The 25265-nt window shown below is 37.9% G+C and overlaps 2 protein-coding genes across 3 annotated transcripts in view; one reads left to right on the top strand and one right to left on the bottom strand.

Moving 5' to 3' along the window:
- The window catches only part of LOC124156164 (nascent polypeptide-associated complex subunit alpha, muscle-specific form-like), a 76451-nt gene that overhangs the window by 9570 nt on the left and 41616 nt on the right, over nucleotides 1-25265 (bottom strand). Inside the window, exons 1-5 of one of the 2 annotated variants that reach the window (XM_046530522.1) lie at nucleotides 14112-14157; nucleotides 9375-13022; nucleotides 6317-6588; nucleotides 2281-2443; nucleotides 459-652 (exon numbers count right to left, since the gene is read on the bottom strand). In XM_046530522.1, coding sequence (XP_046386478.1) covers nucleotides 459-652; nucleotides 2281-2443; nucleotides 6317-6588; nucleotides 9375-13022; nucleotides 14112-14142 — 4308 coding nt within the window. In that variant the 5' untranslated portion in view covers nucleotides 14143-14157. Of the gene's footprint in view, nucleotides 1-458; nucleotides 653-2280; nucleotides 2444-6316; nucleotides 6589-9374; nucleotides 13023-14111; nucleotides 14158-25265 lie in introns of those variants that run through there. The other variant, XM_046530521.1, reaches the window with a different exon arrangement.
- The window catches only part of LOC124156167, a 51963-nt gene continuing 41444 nt past the window's right edge, over nucleotides 14747-25265 (top strand). Inside the window, exon 1 of the mRNA XM_046530528.1 lies at nucleotides 14747-14882. Coding sequence (XP_046386484.1) covers nucleotides 14777-14882 — 106 coding nt within the window. The 5' untranslated portion in view covers nucleotides 14747-14776. The remainder of the gene's footprint in view (nucleotides 14883-25265) is intronic.

The raw sequence follows: 25265 nt of genomic DNA, 5'->3' as shown, positions 1-25265 counted from the left end.
AATTTTAATTCTTCAAAACATGCTTAAGATTGGAAGGTTCCCCTTGGATATACATACTGGCTTTAGTTACAATAAGGGCAAAAAAAATTTTAATGGCAAGTTAGAGGTAACAGGAAATAAAATTAGCTATCATTTATGGCATTGCCATAATATTAACAATAATTGTTCATCTCATATTAAATGACCTGTATGCATAAAATTTATGTGAAAATGGTAAATTATTATGATGATTCTTCACATTTCACAGAGCAAATGTGTATACAATGTTCCACACTATTTTCCTTGTGAAGTCCTCCAATAAAAATTCAGATGCAAAAATTTTACCAGAGTCACAAAGAATTGTAGTATGCTTTTTGATAACATTAACAAAGCATCAATCATCAAATACCAAGTACCTGCACATTTTCTTAAAAAAGTAGAAGGCATTGAATATTTAAAGAGAATAATCATGGCACTACCTCTAACTTGGTGGCAAAATCTTCATCATATGGAGTGTATCTGCTATCAAGAGGGCCCTTGTAGAACCAAGAACACCTTCGCACTTCAGTAGGCTTCTTCTCCTCCCAAAACAAAGCAGTTCGTTGCCTTTTAGATATGCAGACATCGTACCTCCCTCCATCAGTGGGAACCAGGGTGCTCTCATTTGTTTCCCCTGAAAGAATGAATTGTGTCAAGTCCAAATTGTGAGTATGCTAATAAAAAAGATACATGAGTTTTCAGCCATGACAAAATAATAATGGATATTTTTTCAGTGGCCCTCCTATAATATTAAATACTAGTCAAGTTACATTTAAGTCTTTCAATGTTAAGATATGAAATCTCAAACACAATGTGACAGAGATACTAATTTGGTTGCATAATATTAATTATGGATATCCAAGTTTGCTGCCTGATAGCTATGCAACAAAAACCTATGTCAAAAATAGCAGCAACATAATTTATTTTATGTAAAAAAAAACATTTTTTGGCAGTAGGCAAAAATTCGGGAGGCATCTATCACATATCGGGTGCACTTCAGTTAAGTCAGTGATTTCGCCTGCATTACCCTGGGCTGGGCTTGGCTTGGCTACCCTAGGCTTGCTAATTTAGTAATTGTAACCCCAGTTTCTCTTTTGGCTAGATAATAATTTCATAAAAATAATTTTGAAAACTTAATTCCAAAAATTCAATTGACCATGAGTTAGAATTGGCCTATTGTAAATTTCCGTGGCGGCAAAAGATTACAGAAAGTTCAAGTCGTCTCTTTCTAGCCGTGTTCTTGAGGCTAGAAACTTGCATAAAAAGAAGATTTTTTAATCATTATTTAAAATTACCAGCAGTCGTATTGTGAGTTAATCCTTAACCTTAATTAATCTGATGTTAAACACAATTGGGCACCTGAATAAGCTGACATTATGGAATGAATTGAGTTTAACAGCAGCTGATCCACTAAGTGATCAAAGGTATGCATAAAATTTGAGCCTTTCCTCCTCATAAATAATCTTGCCTTAGAAGGATTGGCACCTCAAGTATCAGAAATAGAAAATAGAATAGTAATAGAAAAAGAAAACAAAAAAAATTAGACATAAATTTATAATGTTGTCTATTTCAGCGGCACATGTTGGGAAATATGACAAAATTAGGGATTAAAGTTGGCAATAAAAAGGAAATGATGATTTAAACATGACTTTTGGCAATAATTTAACAATTCTGGTATTAAGATTCCGGTATGACGCAGTGGATCCAAACGTTTCATCAGCACTTAGCAAGCAGAAGTTCTTATTTCATTGAAACAAAAGAATCACCACGATCACAATGCCGCTTTGAATTCTTGCACACCTTACTTCAAAATCTGATTTCCAATAAAGAATTAAAAAAATCTTAATTAATGCTTGAAAATAACAGAATAGCTGATAACTATATCCACTGAATTGTAATTTACACCTTGATGGTCATGTTCAGGTTGCCTAATTATGCAGTCACTCAAGTACTTGTACTCTAATATAGGCATTGCCACCAATAAAAACTAAATTATTAAAGGGGGCCATGATATAGGCCACCCTATTACTTATCTTCCTGATATTTTACGAAAAATAGAGGAGAGTATATATTGTTCAAAATTAAATTTTTTTTCTAGTGGAGTTCGAAGTGAGGTTGTTTCAGAATTGTTTTTCTCTCAAATTTATATAAAAATGGAATTTTAGTACTCTGAGCCAAGAGAATAATATATTTAAAATCAAAGCAGCATTGTGCTGATGTTTGGAGGTTTAACTTGACTCAATCATGCAATGAATAACTTACCGTCATTGAAAGCAGTCTCTATTGCCTGGGAATCCACATGACTAAAAGGTTTCCATAATGGCTTGGGTTCCTCTTCCTTCTTGAAAAACCAATGGCAATAAACAGGGCGGTACGTGTTGCTGCCACCTGAGGCCGCAGCCGCAGCACTGCCGGGCTGAGAAGCCTAAAGGCAAGGATGAAACATAACCATCACTTGAGAATGTAGTATTGTGGCCATAATATCAACAGTTCACTCCATAAAAAAGGCATCCCAAAAGAAAGTTTGATAAGCACAATTTAAAAAACTTCACTTCAACGAAACACCTCACCCAGCACGAGTAAGAGGAAGCTATCCTTGAAATATGAAGTTAACTTGGTAAAAGGAAGCACAAGACAACATGTTTTTAAGCATTTTGTCAGCATGTAATTTCTCTAGAAGACGTTTTGAGGCATAGAGGTAATTACATGAGAACTATTTACAGAATTAGCAGTGAAGATTAAAAAAAGAAAATATGTATTTATGAACATAAGCTATAGAATCATGGCTAAAATGAAATATTATCCTCGGTAGGTTTCCTTTCCAACGATAGAATCAGTGCCTTCTGAATTTACTTATCATTGGGGTGAGAAAGGCTTTAATAAGATTTAATTATGCAACACCATAAATTATAATAAATATCATAAACATAAATGAGTAATTTTCAAGGCAACAATCATATTGCAATACTAAAGGAGTTGAAATAAGAGATTCACTACCTTTCTTCTCTTCACTTCAGTCCTCCTATGTGCCATTTATCTTTACACTCCACCATCACAGAATTCTACGTTGATTACAGCAATTAGTGTGAAAGTATAATGCTCACCAAATTACATGATTCCTGAGATGCTCAGATTTTCTCAGGGAAAGTATCACAAGAATTAAATGAAAAATAACTGCATCCATTTAACTGAGTGGAGCAAAGTTTTTCCAAGAATTCATGTCCCCTAATAGCAGTGTACAATGCTTAACTTATTTCATATAAATTTAATAACAAGTGGCAATAACTAATACATTTTCTATCATGAAACATTCATAAACTAGCACACACAAATTTTGGAAATACCTCTTGTTTTGAAAACATCTTTGTAAACATGTATTCCAACAATGAAACCATAAAGTTTTGGCATCATTTACACCTAAAAAAAAACAATATAGTAACACACTATATGGAAAAATATACTAGATGAGTAACAAATGGCCTTGAATATGATTCAAGGAGCATAAGGAAATCTTTAAGAGGGGAATTTTAATAATGTATCAATTGTTAGAAAAAAATAAGAAAAATCCATGGTTTTGGTGAATTCTGGCAGAGATAAAGACAGTGATAAAAAGATGGTTAAGAAAGCAGAAGCCTTCCCAAAGCAAAGGAAATTAAGATTTTTTTTGCTATTTCTAACTAAAACATACTATGAAAAGAAACTATTCATACTGATGCGAAAAAGTAATATTTACTTCATACTTTGATTAACTTATTTGAATCTGATAAAGGTTAATATACTGACAGATCTTAAGAAAAAAATAAACACAAATCTAATATTTTTTTATATATTACCATGAAAGAACAAGGATATATTTTTTAAATGCAATAATATCCATCTGAGACCTTTAAATTAAATGATAAACAAAACAAAGACAGGATATGAAAATATCAAGGTTAAAGAGTAATGAAAGACATTGAGCCACTTCACAAAATGAAGTTGAAGCAATTAGGTAATAATTTATTTAGAATTGATGTGAAGAAGTAAATATGCCACTGAAATCTGAAAATAGATTTAATATTCCCATTGCAAAATACGGAAAGCTTATCTTAAATGAAAGACAATATGTATTTACATGCATATGCTTGCATATTTTTTCTACAACTTCCAGAACGGAAATTTTGAACACTAGCATTTGTCAGACTGATGTCAGCTATTTATCACATGTGACATAATGTATATCAGACAGATTGCTTTCTGATACTAACTGACATGAACCTGATTACATCTATCTTAAACAGATATGATGTGACCCGCGAACTTTTGCTGACTTCTATCCGCTTGCTATATATGTACATAGAATACTAGTGTGTTACTTCAAGCGATACAAGTAATTAATACAAGATACAAGTAATTAATACAAGATACAAGTAATTAATACAAGATACAAGTAATTAATACAAGATACAAGTAATTAATTAATTGAGCATTAAATGCATAGTGTTGAGAGCATGCTTAGGTGAGGCAGAAGTAAAACAGGCATGCTTGCATTAGGCATCATTAAGAAAATGGTTGAAAGTCTGTCGAAGTCAAACATCAGAGGATATTGCTGCAGATCTTCACAACAAAACTTGCAACAAAATTAACAGCAAATTCATAACAATTCAAATAATGCCTTCAAGAACAATGGGATCAATCACAGGGAACCGGGGTGGAAAGAAAAGTTGGTCTTATTACAGCCTTTTTAAAAAAAATACAAGGAACTGGACACAGAGTCCGACTTCAATTGATAAACGCAACTTTTACAGGCTTTTAACTGATCCTAAATAGACCCAAATATAAGTGTTAAAAATTATATATACAACATCTATTTAGAAAAAAAAATCATCATTTCAAGAGGAACTTTACCTTAATACCAACTCATGAATTGAATAAAGTACATACTTGTTTTTGCCAAAAATGAGCAAAATTGCCTTTTAAGTAAATAAAGAGACAACTTGTCTTCGAATACCTGAGACTAATTATCAAAAGGAATGAAACTATTTAGAGACTGAAGCACTAAAAATCTGAACACCATTGAAAAAATAGCCTTCCAAAGAATCAATTAAATGAGGTAAATAATGAGATCCAGACAATATCACTAATATCAAACAATTAATCAATTACATAGTTAAAAAAAACACTTTAACCCTGAAATGCTCCCTACCTGCCATGGTAAAGTCAAGGTCATCATGTAGGTTTTCCCAATTCCTTTGTGCCTAATGGGTGCCAAGACCCTTGTTTGAAAGTGGAATTTCAACATGATTTTAAAGTGCGATCCCCAGCAAGTGATTATAGCCATACTGAATAGAGTATGAACTGTAAAAGGCTCCAATACAGCTCTAGACCAGCAACAGCTCTAATGCCTTGGGCACAGCTTGCTCATGATTGCACCCTCTATTCCATTCTAGGTTGTTAAGAAATAAAGAGAAGTACGTAATCACATTTTGGAGTTGGTAATATTAGTGATGATGCCAAACCACATTTAATAAATAGGTAAAAGGAAAACCTGGGGTGCTGATTTCTAAGTTAAATAACTTTTTACAAGAAAATTACATTTAATAAATAGGAGAATGAGGTTAAAAATCAAATACTGGGATAAAAGCAGCATAATAAGAAAGCTAAGCATAGCTAATTCACACAATTTGAGGCAATCTCCATTGATGGTATGAACTCCAAGGTCGCAACATTGAATGTACAGCAAGATAATTAAATCCATAATGAGGCATAATTAATTGCTTCGATGAAAAAAATTGAGACTTCATAAAAAGACTGGATAAAAGAGCAAATAAATGCATCACGTACAGGCCAGCAAAACCCATGATCCAGCGTTACTTGAGTTGTTACGGTCCCATATTAAAAATACACTCAAGCCCTTTTCCTTGCCTTACAACGTATGAAGCTGGATGAGGTGACATTTTTTCAAAATTAAGTACGTCTTGGGCATTCCACATTTATCTGAATATAGTCCCCTCTTTTTTTCCAAAACTGCCGGTGGTAAAAGTTAAGGATGGACTATATTCAAATGCATTTTTTTAATTTTTTCCTGATACTGAAGCCTCAAAATTAGGGGGTGGGGAGTTGACTATATTTAGAGGGGGACCATAATCGGAGAAATACGGTAATATGAATTGAATACGTAAACACAAACATAAAACACAAGAGGTAAGTAGGTTTCTTGAAATAAAGCAGGCAAATGGAAAAAATAAAAAGTACCATCAAAGTTTTGCATACGGGACACATTTATGACAAATTTAAAGCGTAACATGAGCAAACATACCAGATTGAACAGTGAAGCTGGATAACCTTCCGATTGGTCTGACAATGAATTGTCAGTGGGCACTAAGAATTCTTCTGAAGCAATCAGCTGCTGGGCACCAGGAGGATATATGGAGTACGGTTCGGCAGCAGCAGGTGTAGGCGTAGCACTATAAACAGTCTCTGATGAGCTTGGGGGATACACAGGGGACACAGCCAATGGAGAAACAGCCAAGTCAGGCACTTGAGCGTATCTTGGTCTCTGCTTTCCAAGTCTGTAATTTTTTTGTCCACCTGGAGAAGTGGATAAACATTGAGAAATATGTCAGTAACTACCGCATTTCTTCTCAGCCCAATGAGAGTAAATGTAAAGCTTATGTTTTTCCGTATAATCCCTAATTTGGGAGAAAAAATTGTCCAAGAACAGAAATAACACTAAAAAATTTAAGCAAAAAATAATTGTCATCAAAAAGGAAAAACTGTGGATTAGACCATCTTAAACTCATTTTATTTTGATAGTTTATTTATAATATTAATATTAAGGCATCAACACATTTTAAAGACTCATAAGTTAGCTAGGACATTTATCACCCATTTTTTGTCAATTAAATGCATGCCAGCAGCCATCCTGAAATTTCTAAAACAAAATTCATAAAACTAATTCATAGAAATCCGAATGAAAATGAGAGAAATTTCATAACTTTTTAATTGACTAAGATGGTCCACTTCAGTTTATGCTACACGTTCTGACCAATTAATGCAAAACCAAAATTGATGGAGTGAAGATATCTTAGAAATTGCTATGAGAAACCCATTCTAAGATAAGTGCTGTTCCTTTTATCATTCATGATTGGTTTCTACATATGCCTAGATGTACTGAATCAATATATGTATTCAACTACTTACATATGTAACTGTTCTGATAAAGTCCATATACATTTTCATAGACTGTTATTAAATCATCATTTCTATTCTTGGAATTCCCTACCACAATCAGTTACAAACTAATTGAAAATTATTACAATCTCAGACTGACTAAACACATAAACAGAAAAATGTTTAATAAAGTTAACACACATTGACTCTGATAGCCCAAAACTAAGTAACGTATTCTAATTTAGGTAGGAATTTTGCCTTAAATCATTTTAAGCAGGATGAAATATCACACTAGAAATGACTTCTAAGGTCAGTAGTGCAACCGAAGTTTAAAAGGGTAGAAAAATTCATAGACTTCAGGTTAATTTCTCACACCCACAATTACTGTTAAAATTTCAGACACAATTATTATTGGCTGAAAATTAGCAACATGACATGTTCCACTGAGACAGCATTCATAAAAGCAATTAACCTACTTCTTGTTTGAAAGGCAGCAACAACCAGAGCAATTACGATGCCCGACGTTCAATTCCTGTACAAAACATACCATCATAACAGCAAAAACTGAAGCATGAAGCTTTTGAAATTAAAGTGTGGGCAATTCCTGCAATATTAAACATGAAGAAACATATTGTTGAAAGCCAATTATGTCATGAAAGGCATTTAATGAAGCAATTAACTCTTCATTAGCTCAGTGATAACAACCAAAGCCAGCATTCAAGCAAAAATTACCCAAAATAAGATTCAGCATCAACCCCAGTACAAGATATGTACAACAAAATGCATGAAATATATACTCGTACATCATACATACTAAGGGCCTATATGTAGCATGCTTTGTAATTTAGATTAAAAACCCAAGAATTATAAGAAAGATGAAGCTGCTGTATGATTATGACTTGCTTCTTTGGCACTAAGGATGTCAACTTTGACTACATATCTTCCATTTATTAGTTCAGATAGCCCTGTTTCCAAGATACAAAACAGATTCTTTACGATAAGTAGAAAGACTTAAAAGACATTTTAATTTTTGGTAACATCTCATCTAGTTCCTATTTTATGAACTGACGTTCTGAAAGTTCATTAAAAGGATGAAAAACCCAAAATATGATGTTAACCAAAACATGAAAACCACCACATTTGTTAAAATAAAGAGACATTATTCAGCAGATTTCAGATGATATTGACCACAGATAAAAAAGCTAAAATCAAAATGCAGAAAAATGAAAAGGAAGAATTAAACTTCCATCAAATTCTCCATTTTTTTCTATGATGACAAAAAATAAAGAGAATGATATTGTAAAAGAAGTTTTTTTTTAAGAACAGAATGAACAGGAAGCAGTCTAGTTCACAGATTACCCTGATGCTGGACATGCATAAAATAGGAAGGAAGGTAGCATGGTGAATGGATGGGGTTTAGGCTTATGCAAAAATTAAGGAAGAAGCAAAGACAGAGCACAACTAAACAACAGGAAAAAATTGAATTTTTTTAAACTTAAAAACAAAAATCACCTAAATTATTCTGATATTTCATAATTTTCAATAAATACAAAGAAAATGGCTACAAGAGCAATTTTACCAAAACAGTTGAATTTTTTTTTCTTCTTCTTCACAACTTCAAAACAAAAATCACCTAAATTATTGTATCATTTCATAATTTACAGTAAATAGGAAGAAAAGACCTCATACACCAGAGTAATACTACCAGTAAAAAATATGTCAGTTCCCCCAGGGAGTTTATTCTGGTTATTAATAGTGGTCACTAACTGAAGTTAGCCAAGAAATTAGCGACTCTCACTAAAATATTTGTATTACCTTCTAGGCCGAAGCTAATGTTACTTTTAGTTAACCTCAAACGATGAACAAGAATAAATACCCAAGTGTGGTAGTCCAGTCATCGATTACTTTGGAATGTTATCAAAACAGAACCATGAAACAAATTAATAGTGTAATTTAATTTGACACAAATAGCCATGAGAAAATATTCCTAAAGATCAGGAGTCAAACCACATCTTTCTGAAGTTAATTCCCACTCTACTTCAATACACTACTACAATACTTGAAATTATTAAGTGACCTTCAGTTAATAATTTCAATTATTTCATTGGGATTCTCTCAGCCAAATGCCAAGCACATCCCCACAAGAGTAAAATGAATTCTTGAAAAATCAAAGTCTTAAAGCAAAGAGTACCCTTGAAACTCACCTTCAGGGACACTAGATGGAGGAGGAGCAGATGTATTATATGGCACAAAATTCAAAGAATCTACAGAATGAGTCAAATCACCAGAATATCTACGGTCTTCTGACTGAGCCGAATTGGCTACCACAGAAGGTGGTGGTGCAGAAGAACCAAGCTGATTGACACTAACAGATGATTCAGCAGGGCTGGTCAATGGCACTGAAGCACAATTCTCCGATGATGGAAGCGGAACTATCTGCGGTTGACAGAAGGTAGATGGAGGAGGCTGCCAAGACACAGACTCAACTGGTTGCTTCTGCTGCTGAGAACTCGGTGGTGGAGGAGTGGCACGAGCTGAAAATGGATTGTATCCACCTTGCTTTGCTGGCGGAGGGGGGATAGTGGGCGTGCGCAATGGTTGAGGAACAGCAGGCGATGGCAACTGGAACCTAGCAGTGTCCGAAGCACTTACAACTCCACTATGAGAAACTGGTGGAGTGGTGGCTGGAGTTAGAGGTACTAAAGATAGCGGTGAAGATGACTGAGACTTGTCAGGCACCAAGTAAGTCCCCTGTTGTTTCGATTGCCAGCCAGAAGCAGGAGGAGGAGCAGCAGCTGCTGATATAGGTGGTGCTGAAACAGGTGCAGATGACTGATCAGGTACCAAAAAGGTTACGGGAGACGCCTGCTGGATAACAGGAGGAGCTGCCTGTTGAACCAAAGGTAATGGAGGCTGGAAAGATGGGTGGAAATAGTCCTGCTGAGGATGTAGCACGGGCGCTATGTAAGGTCTCCTTGAATGCTGAGTCTTGGCGTGGATGGAGTACTGGTTCACGTGGGGACTAGAAGCGGAGTTGGACTTTGGAGGAGGAGGTGGTAGGCTTGCTGCTGTTGGCCTTAAAGTTGGAGTACCTGGGGGATATTGGTTTTGGGAGGCTGGCCGTGGGAGATGAGGTGGATTTGTAATCGATTGCCCTAAGGTAGGAGAGGCGTGAGGAAGCAGAGGAGGTGGCGGCAAGGGCTGCCCTGGCAGCAGAGGAAGTTGATGAGGAGGTGGAGGAAGGGAGGGGTTTGAAGGTGGACGAGGGGGGAGGAATGCTGGCTGGGCGCCGCTTTGGAAAAACCCGTTCGGGGGGGTGTGGGAGGGTATGGGAGTCTGCGATGTCTTGAATAATGGAGTTGAGGGTTGATCTAACGAGGATTGCCCGGGTGGTGTTGTGGGCACGAAAATCTGAGCAGCAGGTTGGGTTGCTTGAGATGTAGGAATGAGATAAGGGCCTGTTATACCCTGACGGTGAATCGATGTGGAAGTGGTGTAATGACTTAGAGGGGTGGTTGCTACTGGATCGTAGATTTGCCTTTGAGGAGGAAGATGAATGGGCTGTGAAACTGGAGGTTGATTGACTGGAGGAGGTGTGAAGAAGAGAGGAGCTGGAGTCTGGACAGAGGGATTCACTTGCAAGTCTGGGACGATTTGATGACCTCCCTGGATTGAACCCAACTGATTTGACTCGTACGGTGACTGATATACGAGCCTTGGGGGATATTGCCTGTCCTCTGCTGATGTTATCTGATATGTTGGGTTGAAGCAAATAGGAGAGGGGTTTTGGTTGGCTGGAGTGAATGGCTGATTTGGAAGAGACTGAAACGGCTGATTGAGAGGAAACTGACTCTGCTCTGCTGGCCCGGGAGACTTCTCTTGATGTACTATGGGAAGCTGACCGTGCTGTTCTTTGTGAGGGTATTGATTTGGGGTGGGCTGATAGTAGTGGGTTCCTTGATAGGAGGAAGAGGGATTTGGCTGAGTTGTGTGAGAATGTAGGGGAGTCTGAGGGTTTGATGAATTTAGCTCTGAAGTAGTAGGAAGCCGTGCTTCTGGTTTTTGTGACGACTGGGTTGAGTCTGTGTTTGGAGGGGTGGCTTCTTCAGTTGCCAATTGAAAATCACTCACAGGTTCGTGTGTATCGGTTTTACTTTGCTGAACAGAAAAATGAACTGATTCAAGCTTAGCTGAAAACTCCTTTGATTCAGATACAAGATCGTTGGTAGATATTAAAGATTTTTGATCTTGAAGGCTGGCTTCAGAATTCTCACCCTTTTCAGGATGAGAGTCAACAAGTTGCAAGTCAGATATATGAGATAAGGAACCAGCTGTTGACTTGTGTGTTTCAATATGCTCTACCTTCGAGTAGACTTGAGAATTAGTTTCCTTTGAAACTACAGAAGCTTCTGAAACTTCTGTAATGAGAGTCTTATTTTCAGGAGACAAAATATGAGTACTGGTTAATGTATCTTGTTCAGCGATGGAAATTGAATCGGTGGAATCTGTTTTATCTGCTTCAAAAGTTACTCCCTTTACACTAGAAATAGGTGCTTCGTTGTAAGAGGAGTCTTGGTAAGAGAGACTTTCAGACTTACTTGCGGTAACTAGGCTGTTCTGTTGTTGATTAGAGAGAGATGTGTCTTCAGCACTGTCAGAAATAGGTTCTTCAGGTTTTTCCTCAGAGCAAGATAGCCTTTTTCCAACACTTAGGTTTGCTAATGCCTCCGCAGTTGATGGAGATATGAGGGATACAGTAGCTGATGAATGAGTTTGGGATGTTAAACGAGACTCCTCAAATTTAGAATTATAGGAATCAAAATAGTTTGATGTCTGTGACCCTGAAAGATCAGTTGAGCCCTTGAACCCAGTTGAAGATGAAGAGATGTCAGCTACTTTAGCAGAAGAACTTAGGTCCTTGCTAGGATAATTTTGACCCTGACCAAAAAGATTGGGGGGAATAGGAGCAGAAACTTGAGCACTAGATACCTCAGGAAATTGAGCTGAAGTATTAGAATCAAAAGGCACTGAATCAGAAACTGGTTTCGGGACTACCTGTGTCTGCAGGGATGATTTCTCTGTTTTATCAGTAGCAGAAAATAGTTCAGCAACAATAGATTGAACAATGCTGTACCTAGATGGTGGAGCAGGGGGCTCCTTATCCGAAGTTAGCAGTGAGGTCCAAGTTTCACCACTAGAAGGTTCCTCAGAGGGCGGCGAAAGATCTTGACTCACAAGAGATGTTGCTTGAGGTTTATGAGAAGGCGATGGACTTGCAGTTGTAGGTTGTGATTTGGAAACTGCAAGGAGCTGCTGGTTTGAGGATGTTGTCAAAGGCAACTGGACAGACGGGGATGGTGGGGTTGATTGCGATTTGGGTGGAAGTATTACAGTCTTACTTACAAGAGAGGGCTCCTGAAGGAGAGGGGATAGCTTAGAAGAGGACAGAAGAGGGTTTAAAGGAACAGTTTCAATACTAGGTGGTTCACTGGATGCTGCAACCAGCTGTGCAGGTTGGCTCTTCAAATTTGACAATGAAGGTGAAGGCACAGGAGGCAAAGATGATACCGATGATGATGACGATGTGGTTGATTGCAGTACCACTGGGCGTCTACGAGCTGCAAACTGCTTATGCCTCGAGAGAAAAGTTGATTCACTGCTCTTCGGAGTGACTCCTACAGGACTGAGGAAGTCTAAACCAGCTCCACCAGTCGGTTGTCCCTGAGCGTTGTAGAAGGTGATAGGCTGAAGTTGTTCTGCAGATGGTTTCTTCAGTTCAGGAGGCAAGACACCTGGCAATGGGATTGATGGCAATGCATCCTGGCCAAGGAAACTGTCCACTTCACCAACATCTGCAAAAATCAAGGCAAAGAGGGTTTAGAATCTTCTACGAGGATAGCCCAAAATAATCAAACATTACAATACTGTCCATGGCTATTTCTTCAAAATCCTTCATAAGCATATAATGTAATGCAATGGCATACATTGGACAATTAACATCTAAGAGCACTGTTCCATTAGCTTGTCTTGATTTATGACAAAATCAATGAAACTTTGCTAGTTCCTTTGAAATTTTACATGATTTGTTCATTTACTAAGGCTTTCCAGGTACTTCAAGACACTACGCATCACCACATTCTCCACAAGCACTAAAATAATTAAATTTTACTATAAAAGTCGTTATTTCAATAATTAATTTTAATATTGAATTCAAGGCTACAGATAATCAATAAATTCACTAGGAACCTGGCAGCCTTGAAAGAATCCTTTAATCCTGAAAAAACTTGAAAGAATTCTTTAATCCATTAATGAAATTCTAAAGCACCCCTTGTAACCAAAACAAATCACATTCCCAGAATCATATATCCTTACGAAAGAGAATTGACCACATTTCTAGATATGATAGGTAGTTAAGCATAAAAAAGGAATTCACTTGGCTCAATAATTTGTTAATTTTCTGTGATTCCATGGCTTAAGTAGCTAATACCAACAAATAGATATGAAGCACAAAAAATTAACTTTCTTGAACACTCTTTCTTTATGAACAAGTAATCCACTGAGTCACAAAACGTCAGGGTTTTCAGATAAACCATGGGGAAAGACACAAGTAAGTTTATTTAATTTTCTGAAATAATCTACACCGCAATATGGCTAAAACCAAATTAAATGGATACAAAAGAATGTATCAAAATTGAAAATTGCCAACGGACAATGAAATGAAATACTGGCAACGAAAAATGCATTTGTTGGCTTTTATTTAACGGAAGAACCAGTTAAATCAAACAAATTGAAATTTAGCAACATAAAAACTAGACAGTCCGGGGTCATGTCTGTCAAAACTTCTGGTAGAATCAACACTGCAATCTTACGGAGGGAGGGAGCAGAGTTTTCCAGGACCCTTTTCTTCACCTTACAAAGAGGGAAAAGGATTAAATGCTCACCACTGACGAAATTTCCAGTACAGTGTGTCATCGAATTTCTTCAAGAAAAATAATGACGTCTTCTAGAATCACGGATAGATTGGCTTCGGTCGTTTCCGTAAAGAGAGTACTGGCGGAACCTAGATAAAAAAAAATCCTCAACGATGACCCATCGAACTTCCGCAGATCGGACGAAGTTAATCGAGTCATTAACTTTTTAGCGAGAACGGCCCGACACTCACCGTGAGATAAAAGAGCAAGGGAAAACCCTCATAACAACGCGAAAGGTGTTCCAGTGGAATCGGAGAACGTTTTCCAGCGAACAACATATCGAAGGGGAGGGCTCATCAAGTGCGCCCGCATGCCACACACGATAGGGACATCGCCCCAGATACGCCGGCAGACGAAGCACATTCGAACGGCATCCGGTCAAACAAGCAGACAAATAAAAAAAACACTACGACACCCGAAAGGAAATAGACGGAGTCAACTATCCTTGCTTTCGTCACCGCTCGCGAGGAAGGCCATTCGGGACTAATCACCTGGTGAGGGGCGGGACGAGACCAGCCCTCTTCCTAATCTCCGCGGGGAAAACGAAGACGCAACCCTAATGTTTGCCCCGTTCTCTCTGCGGGCACAATAAGAAGGTTCCGTTCGGGTGTTATACCGATCAGTTGAAAGTCGCGATGTCTCCCTGCAAGGTGAACTGGATCCACGCGCTGTGGGGGAGCACACTGGTGGCCTGCGCAGCGGCCATCCTCACCGCCCAGTCCAGCAGCAACAACGAAAGGGGTGAGTCGTAGAAAAAATTCTGATTTCCTTCGTAATTCTTATTCCCATACCTCTAGAGTATAATGACTCTTTCAGAGTGGTTTATTAGAGCGGAAAAATACAAGCGAAATCTAATGGGCCTGTCACTTTTTAATAATATCGACGGAGGTAGTGATGATTTGCGTCTCGGAGAATAGGTTTGAGAATGATAGGCAAAATTGTTACCCAACGTTTCTATGTATTTCTTATTTCTTCCTCAGGGTAATGAATGATAATGGTCACAATAAATTGATACATGAAGGCATCAAAAATTGTAACGAAGTTTTTTTGCAATACTAAAATAATTAAATCCAATGACGTAACTGGATAATTAAATGTGGGCGGCAACGTTCGCGTTATCTTATTTTAAACTTACGAGATAATGGTTGAATGAGGAATACCTTTTTCTGGCGTATCTCATATTAAGTTTCCATCAACCGAATCCTATTAATCAATAACGATATCGGGTCTGAGTGAACGATCCCACTGCCGTGAGAGAAAATGAGAAAAAAAGGAATGAACTCCACGGTGATTATTATTGCGAAGACTCGGTTTTAGCTACTTAGGCATTATGAAATAATTAGACTACGACATTTCCTTCGTTTATCGCAGATACGAAGGCAGAGGCGCACTCAATAACCAACGAACAAGATCGATTTTAAGGATTTATAATTCTGAGTCGATCACACTAAAGGCGTGATGTTCATTTTTGAAGAAGGCGCATCACTCATGCACTACCGATCTTTTTCGTTAAGCATTTCTCATTTTAAGCTGAATCTATCATCATGAAAATTTCAGATTATTGACCCAAGGCAGCATTTGCATGTTTCTTGAATTTGTATTTTCTGATTCCAGGATTTTCTCATAAATAAAATTTTTATTCTAAAGTACAGTAAAAGTTGAAATGACAATAATAGCAATATAAGGATCAGGTCCATAGTTCCATCTAAGTTCTTCCCTTACAGAAAATTGATGCTTGTTGTAGGGATATGCATTCACTGAGTAAATAAACTTAAAATTATAGTACCCACTTTTTCCACACTCAAACCTGAAAGCAAATGCAACCAATCACTCCACTTGCTGGTAAGCGTCATCAATAAAATGGATTTGATGAGTTCTAATGAAGCACTAATGGGTATTCTGATTCCGAGAAATTCATTCCACCTCTGCGACAAGGGAATTCAAAATGTAAACACGGTAATTGGCGAAAATATTTCTGTAAATATATTTTTAAAATCAGAATCATAAAGCTTGCACTACTACATAACATAAGCAGTTATTCATATCCTTCAAAGTGTCTGGAATCCATTGGAATGATGGTTAACACCCGATAATATACCAAAACCATACTTCACGCAAAATATAACAAGTTGTCCGTTGCTTTGCCTGGTTACACCTTCAATTAGCATGCAAGACCTTCAACACAAGGTAATTTTACCGAATGATTGAGTAAGCTAATTTCTTAGCCTAGCTGTAACTTCGATACCCGTCGAACACGTATTTATTTCCACGAAATAAAGTAATTCACATTTCACCGTAAAATAAATAATTCTATAATACTCAATAATTTTATCACAAAACTCCTTAAATCATTAGATAATTGATACGCGAGTGGTCAAAAAATGACAAACAAAATTAATTTTAATGAGGAGACAGCAGAATAATCCTTTTCCGTTTTCGTCACCCTGTTCTTCCGAAGCTTTCGTTTTCTTTGAACAAAAAAATACTTCCAAAAACCTCGCGAAACGGCGAGTCATTCGAGAATTCGTGAACGCGATCCTCACAGGACATCCGCCAATGACTTATCAGCCAATATCATCAATTTTTCCGAAAAAATCTACAGCTATCTCCGACAGGTTATCACACAACTTAGGGCGGCCACTTCCTGCGCCGTAAGAATGAACATAAAACCAAGCTACTCCGGCACTGTATCACATAAACAAAGGAGAGTCTTCCCGAAAAATTACTGTTTACGCTCTTAGTAAGCGTGGTAAGTTCGCGAGCCGACCGACGGGGGCGCGGTGCCCATTCTCATCGCTGATTGAGAAATCTTGTTAGGGGTCCGGATGTTTGAGCGTCGCGGAGGGGAGAGGGAGGGAAAACGACACGTACTTTCGATATCTGCCTCACGCACGCACGCAACGGATTTCTTTTACCTTAGTTGGTACCAACTCCCAGCCGTCTCCTGGGTGTTCCTGCAACTGGTGGATTCCGTCGAATAATTACGGTTGAGTCAAGGCGCAGTTTCATTATTCAAAGAAATTAAGGGGAAAGGGATATGGATACGGTTAAGGACAATTTTGGGAGTTCTGTGCTTAAGGTTGGGCATGGGTTCGCATTCTCAAGAGATTTGTGAGCACTTCGTTTTCAGTTTTATCGAATAATTTCACGGATTTATGCAGACCGGCATTAAGGTTAAGCACGAGTGAAGTTGGTTGAATGTGTCTTGATTTGCCTGCTACTCATGAACCATGGAGCTCTTATTATTATTCCTAAAATGACGTTCTTGGTTGTTTGAAATTTTTTTGAGATGAGGAGGGGCTGAGTGAAGCCAAGCTGGAGAGGTTATAGATAAGCCAAGCTGGAGAGGTATTTCAAAAAGCTCACCACAGCACCAGACTGAGAGGCGAAAAAAATCCTTCGAACTTGGGTATGCATTGGCATTTATTGATCCACGATACTTTAGGAAAATTTTCCGGCAACTGATAATGTTTCAGAAGAAGGTAGTAAAAAATTGCAGTTTATTAGCCACAATTCCCTTCCGTAAGCATTTGGCAGTGATGACGAAAATGCCAATATTTACGTCGAAAGTTGCCGCAGATGTAAGCTGGATAAAAACATACCAGTGTAAATCTAGCTTAAGGCGACGAGTCACTCCAGCTCATTCGGTCATGTTTTGCCTTTTTTGGGTGCTGTATAACTCATTTCAAAATCACGTTGTCATCTTGAAATTTTAAGGGCATATCCTTAACCAACATTTACCTCTATGTTAAATATACAAAAAATTACTTGGATACAAGAAAATACAGAGGAATAATTTTCATTTCACACAAGAAAATCTTGAAAAACAGTCAATCCTGTAGACACTGAACATTTTCAGATAATAACTTAAGCTTTAATCACGTACACGCTAAGTAAATAAAGCCCTGTCGAGCGAAAATAATGTGTCCTGCTAAGACAGAGGAATACTATAATAGTCTTTCGACCTCGCATGATCATATTCTATAAGCTGGGTTTACGAGTCAGCGGACTTTTTTACCCCACATTTTTTAAGTGGGATAGAATTTTGGGAAGAATTAGGGAGCAGGGATGTTGAAGTGACTCATCTCCAAGGTTCACCAGTTTCGCGAAGGAAAAATCTTGTTTCCATTGGTGCGGTGAGAGCTACCACTACAAACGGAAGTTGTAGCAACGCCAGGAATGTTTCTAGAGCGAAATGGCACTCATACAAACAGCAAAAACGAGAATCGATTTCTCTCGATATCTAGCTGAAGTCAGGTCATCGGCAGCCTTTTTATTAATTAGAGTACTCAGAAATTTAGTTGATTTTATTTTAAGTCAAAGCTCATTGAGTTTACCCATTCCGAACACCCTTAAGGCAGATTGAAGGGCACTAATTACATGAAGTATTTCACCCTTAGATATGGTCAGTCACTGTCATGGAACCTGTTATTGTTTCTCACAGCCCAAAGACCTTTTACTTTTTACCATTCCATATAAGATGCTAAAACTCGAATCACAGGAACATTTTATCGGCTCTTCATAAGGAACGGCACCATGATGAGCGCGATAGCGTGAAGGCAGATAGCGTAAAGATGTCGCCAGACTGGAACACATCCGGGAAAGAGGTAATACCGGCATGGGAAACTGCTTGTGGCGTCAGTACCAACTTGAGGAGCATTAGAGAGCCGTAAAAACCAACTCTTAGATATATCAACGGTCGCCAATCATAGTTTCCGTTGAGAGAATTATATTTTTATGCGGATTCTTTCGAAAATATTCTTGAATAAAAGGATAAGTTCACACGTATTGAGGAATGAGTATAACAACAATGGTATACACATAACACAAAAATAAATATTTCCCTAACATCTTAGAAGCTATGCTACATCAATTACCCGAAACAAAAGACAAGCTCACTTCAGTGGAAACGGATCCTCAATGTCCTCAATACATAAGAATGAATCAATTACACTCCAAGTGAAAGAATAGGATTACGAAAGCCGAACCAAAAATAGTATCAAAAAGTTGCGCAGACGCGGAAGAAAACCAGGAAAAAGTGTACATGGCTGGAGTATTCACTTGATCCGCGTTTCCATTTCCCACGTCCCCTATTTACTTTGACCGTCAGCATCAATCTCCGATATCATTTCTAGCCAGAAAGTACTAGTGTGACTAGTAGACTATGCGTAGTAGAAAGAACTGTGCGAGAGTAAATCCGTAAATTGTCGTATACGCCAAGTGCACTTTTCGACAAATAACTTCTAAAACCAATAACACCTCTAGAAGTGGAGCGCCAGAGGCCCAGAGGGTGTGTTTTACACTTCTACGTCCAGCATTTACTGATAGCTCTATATTATCTTGACCAGGTAACCAAGGAGGCACCTGGAACAACCACAAATGGTAATTTTAACAACAGGATAGATGCATAATTTGGACAAGGTATCCTGGTCTCCTTTTGAATGTTGGGTAACCAACACATTAAGATTAATACACCGTCCGTCTACTAAGAATTGAAACTATGAGATTCAATGCTGTACTCATTGATGTAGTAAATAAATTTCATTTCTAACCATTACTTCCAAGTTCATAGTCTCTGTTATTCCCCATTACGTGTTACTTCCAAGCAAAAGTGCACTCCTACGACCGATCAAACCTAAAAGACCTACGTTTCCCGCGGCCACTAAAAATGACTAGTCAGGAAAAGAGCTACACAGATTGTTCGCGCAATCCTACGGCGCAGCGGGTTAGTTGGTCAGGAGACCGCTATCTTTTTCTTCGAGAGAGCGGCAAGTAATGGAAGAGGAGAAGAAAGGAAGCAGTCGGCCGTCAGCTGTGAGGAAAGAACGCACGTCATCTTAAGTAGTGTAGTCCACGCACCGAGGTTAGATTTAGGTAACTACCATGAGAACCATAAAGTCCGAACCATGTACTGCACCTTCATGATCACAGGCTGCGTACCTACTGCACAGCCTATTAAAAAAGAGGTGCACAACAATCCCTAAAAAAGTATGTACTATATGCGAACCGTTTACTTAGCCAACAATCAAATTAAAATCGCTAGATTTTAGTCGTCCTGAAATGAAATATACGGGGGTCATTCTACCTCAATTCAACAAACGTTTGTCCCTTGGGGTCTCAGATTTTGATGAAAATTTGGTATGGGTGAACATTCACCTCAAACTAAACATCCTGAGCGAAAAAAAAACTGTGCGTACCATGCGGTTTTAATTTTTCCGCTAAAGAAACGCGCCTCGAATCATATCATTCCTTCTATATTATCATCAAATTGTCTTAGAGTCATGACTTACGGCCTATTTTAAAGCTAAGACTTTGCGGAAGACACTGAAATCGCAAAATATTCATTAAATGCCCCATACTCATATTTTAACAATAAAATGTTTTAAAAAAGTTGCGAATTTTTCTCAAACACTCCATATTAGAATTAGCACGATATCCTATTTTACAATCAAGATATATCTACCTTACTATTTCAAAATTAAAATTTAGCGGCAACTCAAATGGATTTTTAGAAAATATTTACACATAAATTTTTTGTACCGCGCTGCGTTCCGGCTCCTCTATTAGAGATACATTCCGTAGGATTACAATACAATACAATAGGATTATAATGCAATATAAACGAGGCAATACAGATAAAAATACCACGAAAGTCACTCTTATGAAGGATCGAGTCCAAGACTAATCAACATGAGCTCTGAACAGAGTTTGCCGATAGAATTAGAGCGCGTTTCTCATTCATCACCCACTCAGCCCGCAGAATGACATGCAATTAGCATATTAAGTGCTAAGAAGGGAGGATATAAACGGGGGAGGGATCACAACACCCTGCTCCACATAATACGAGCCCTGGATGAGGCAACAAATGCCCCTGGCTTCCTGAGTTCCTCTTCCCGCGTCCTTTGCTCACATCGCTCAACGCTAACTCCTCGGCCAAAGGCAGTCAATCCCTTCCCATGAGCCAAGATCACACCTTGAGGTGATATCTTTCCTCGAGTACAGAGAGAAGGCCGGAAAAGAGATGTAGCCAATTCCAATCAACAGCATCTACCTTCCAGATGTTTACTGCTCGTTGCACTTCCATCACGTGACTGCTCGTCAATAATTTTTCAAGAGGACACACAGCCCTTCATAACCCGTCAGTGCCCGAGTTTTCCTAAGGCGAAGACACAAATCATTCATCGTTGCCAGACAAGAATATATATTTTATGCATATAAATTATTTTTCGTCAAGAACTCGACGTCACGGATAAATGATACCATAAGTGTCAACTCTCAACTCAACTTCTGTTAGCGGTTACGTAAGAGCCTTCAAGAGACTATTCCTTATATCCTAACTAAAAAAATGGCTTGCCGGACAAAGGTTTATGCATAAAGAGGTCATGCCCAAACAAATGCCTATTTTTATGAGCTTCCGAAAATCTACTTTTCGGAAGGCTTAAAAAAGTTTCGAAAGACACTTACAAAAATGTATAGAGCCGAATGGAGATTATGTTTCAAAATGAAAAAAATACCCTAAATAGTCTGTTTTTATACTTTTTCCTTGAGAATTATTGATAGACCCACGTAACCAGTAAAAGTTCTGAGGAATTTACCGTTTTTTTTAAATTGTAATTCAAAAAGTTATTGACGGCGGGAGGGAAATGAAAAACGTCAACATGAAGACATTAGCTGATTGGAGACTTTGAGTGGAGAGTAGCATCAAACCTGTCTTCGGTTGATGATGATGAGGGTCAATTATAAATGCTGTAGAACCCTCTGGGGAGGCCTACCTGTAATTTTTAGCCTTGCCTACTCTCGGTTTTCATTGAGCTGATGTATTCTAAAAAAGCAAACCACGATAATTATTAAAATTCCGATGATTTTTTTCGTGCTTGTGCATCATTGTTCGCGAAGGCCAGGCTGGCTAAGCATTTAACCATTTGATTTACATGTTTCTACAACGTGAAGTAGAACATTCAGTAATGAATTAAATAAAAAATGAAGCCTTAAATTTATAGTGCTTCTTTGGAAAAAAATTCAAAATATACTTGCTGTAAAAATTGAAAGCTTCTAAAAATAAATCCTGATCTCTCGTGTGACAACCAAAAGGCTAGCAAGACCTCGCTGATTCCTGATTACTTTTGACGCTACCTATCCTCTACAGCCCATTGAAAACAAAGCACAATGAAAAAGCATATCCCGCATCATCCACACAGGGATGGCTTAATTTTCTGCAATAGTCATTCCCCGGTTGAACGAAACAAATCTAGAACACAAACGCAAGATTATAAAGGAAGGTTTGGCGTCTCCTGATTGGCGAGCTTCGAACCATAAATGCAACTGAGGGGGCTGAGAAAGAAAAGATTCATGGCACAGGTTGAGAAGAGGATGGAAATTACGCATAGTGACGGCACGGTGAAGTGATAATGCAAATGGAAAGACTGATCCCTATTTTGGTACGAGGGAACGGACAAAGCCAAGGAGCACTCGGTCTAAAGGATAAGAAAGATGAGGCAGATGGAAGGTGTGCTATGCATATATAGCTGGACCTTCGCCCCACTTTTTTAATGATAAACAGACAGACGGCTACCACCTAAGGAGCTAGGTGAGTTTTTAAATAGTTACTTAACCATGAGGGAGAAATTCAGATACAAACAAAAACAGACAATCTTTTGCTAAAAAGCGTACAAAAAGGCCCATACGGTAATTATTATTATAGTATTCTACCGGTTAAAAAATTTGATTGGCACTGAGGATATAATATCTCGGAAAAATGTACGAAGAACGCCAAAGACACATTTAATTGACAAAAAGGGTAGCCCGGTTTTTTCCGCGATTTTCATACATTGACGAGAATTGCATCATATTTCCTATTAGATTTTACAAGTTTGAAGCTATCACAGCAGCACTTAAAGATCCTCAACGAGGATCAGAAACTTATTTCGATCACTAACAATAACTTAAAACTGATATAAAAACAAATGACGAAGTCATATTCCATCAATATATACCATCATCTAAAGCATTCATGTTCACACACAGGAACTTTGTACACGGGGCAACATCTATTCCAGAATCTAAATCTTTGGGTGTACTCCTTAGGATGAATGAAAACTTGAGATTAAGAAGTGAAACTCATAAGTGGTGTGAATAATAATAAAAAAATTAAGATGATAACTAATTGTAAGCCGCAGGGAAATTATAAGTACTTGAAAACAATAACAGATCGCATCATGACTGGGAAACTGCAGGCCGAGATTTTTTTGAAAGGTGATCATGATTCACGAAAATTGCCATTGCATAGACACTACATCATGCCATGAATAAAAGAATATTTAAGAATTCATAATAAGCCATTTCGTTGAGGAAAGCACTATCGACAACGAGGAGGTCATGATGAAACTAAAGATATCTTTCAAGTCCATATATTTTTGAGAAAGAAGGAACTATGTATCTAATATAAGCATTTATAAAAGGTCATCCAGAAGGTCAGTTTCCATCTTGAATTTAAATTCCAATGATAACCTGTTGCCGGGTTGCATTCACCGCTTTCCATGGCTCTGGTGCCACAGTAGTGCTTCATTCATCGATTGACGTCCTTACCAATCAATCCGAGATCATATTCCCCATCCGTCTGCTTCACCGGCAAAAACATATAGATCGAAGGTTAAAAATTCACAACGGCTTTTCATTCAATTTACGTCATCGATGGACCACCTCAAAATAGCAATTCCATTCTTTTCTTTCTATCTTATCCTATTTTATTCTAAATGCCTTCGTCTCTGACATTCTCTTCTTCACTCTGACAGTAACGCGCTTTTCTTATCTTTTTAATAATTTGTTCTCTAAATCAATATTATTTCCCGTTATCTTCAAGGTATCGCTCATTTATTCACAGCGATTTTTTACCACCTTATACCCACGTAATTTGAAATGTTTCGTTTCGATCCATGAACACTATAATTTTAAAGCGACGTTTTTTTAACGGAGTCGCTTATGATCCCTTCAAAATTGTATTCGTTCGGTGTTTCTGGGAAGATTTCTTTTGAACAGATGAATTGCATCACAACTTCCTAATTTTTCATGCTTATCCTGATATAAAACTGTCGTATTTACTAATTATTTCCCACTTAATTGTATTATTTTGGTATATTCCGTACAAGAACATATCTGGAGAAAATTTTATCACAACGTTATACCGCTTCAGTTTTGGACATACGCGGACAATAAATTTCTTGCTCCAGACTATTTCGCTGGTTAGTAAGACAGTTACTATTATTGCCTATCTTAGTTTTCTTCTTTGAGTTTGTATTTCATTAGATTACTTTAGCAAGTATTTAATCATGCAGCTAGATTTCATTTCCATACACGCATGCATGTTATTAGAGTATCCTCGTTATCGTCATACGTTTAGCTGAAATTGGAAGTTGTCGGTAATAGTAGCTGAAAATATTCTGTTTATCTTGTTCTCTGAAATAAAGGAAACACATTTTGTGATTTCTACAAAATTTTCCACATTTTTCAAAAATGCAGAAGGTCAGCTTCTAAGGCAAGCCATCTTCCAAGTGGTAATTTATCTTACGAAAAACAATGGCTAGGGAATGGAGAAGGGAGGCACACATTACGCTCGAAAGAAAGGAAAAAAATCAATGGCATTCAAAGAGACAGCCCTCATTCACCACGAGATCCAACCAGCCAAGTGAGATCTCAGTTCACTGAGGTTACGCAACAAGGGCATCCCTTGAGTTTAACCGAAGACCTCCGTGTTTCCTCAACTTATATTTAGCCTCGAACATTCAACCAAGGGCACGGGACATTCTATGCTCACAATAGCTTCACTCATTGCAGCACACACCTTTGATCAACCATTCAACACCTCAACCCATGCCCCACGTGAAGGTAATTCTATGGCCGCGTGACCGAATCAAAACATGTACCTTGCAGGAAGAACGAGATTCAGCAAGTCAATGATGTCCTCACGCAATGAGTGTAAACAGATAAACTTGGCCTCAAGGTTCCAAAATTACACAAATTACATTAATGGAGAGAAAAAGCGGAGAGGAATGAAAATCTCGAATATGTACCGCGCATCTTACGGCAGAATAAGAGAAAAGTATATTAAGGGCTTCACATTTACCATGG

The sequence above is a fragment of the Ischnura elegans genome, chromosome 3 (genome assembly GCF_921293095.1).
Source record: "Ischnura elegans chromosome 3, ioIscEleg1.1, whole genome shotgun sequence".
In the NCBI taxonomy this organism is placed as follows: Eukaryota; Metazoa; Arthropoda; class Insecta; order Odonata; family Coenagrionidae; genus Ischnura; species Ischnura elegans.
The sequence above is the reverse complement of the archived record's forward strand: the minus strand, read 5'-3'. Positions and strand labels throughout refer to the sequence as shown.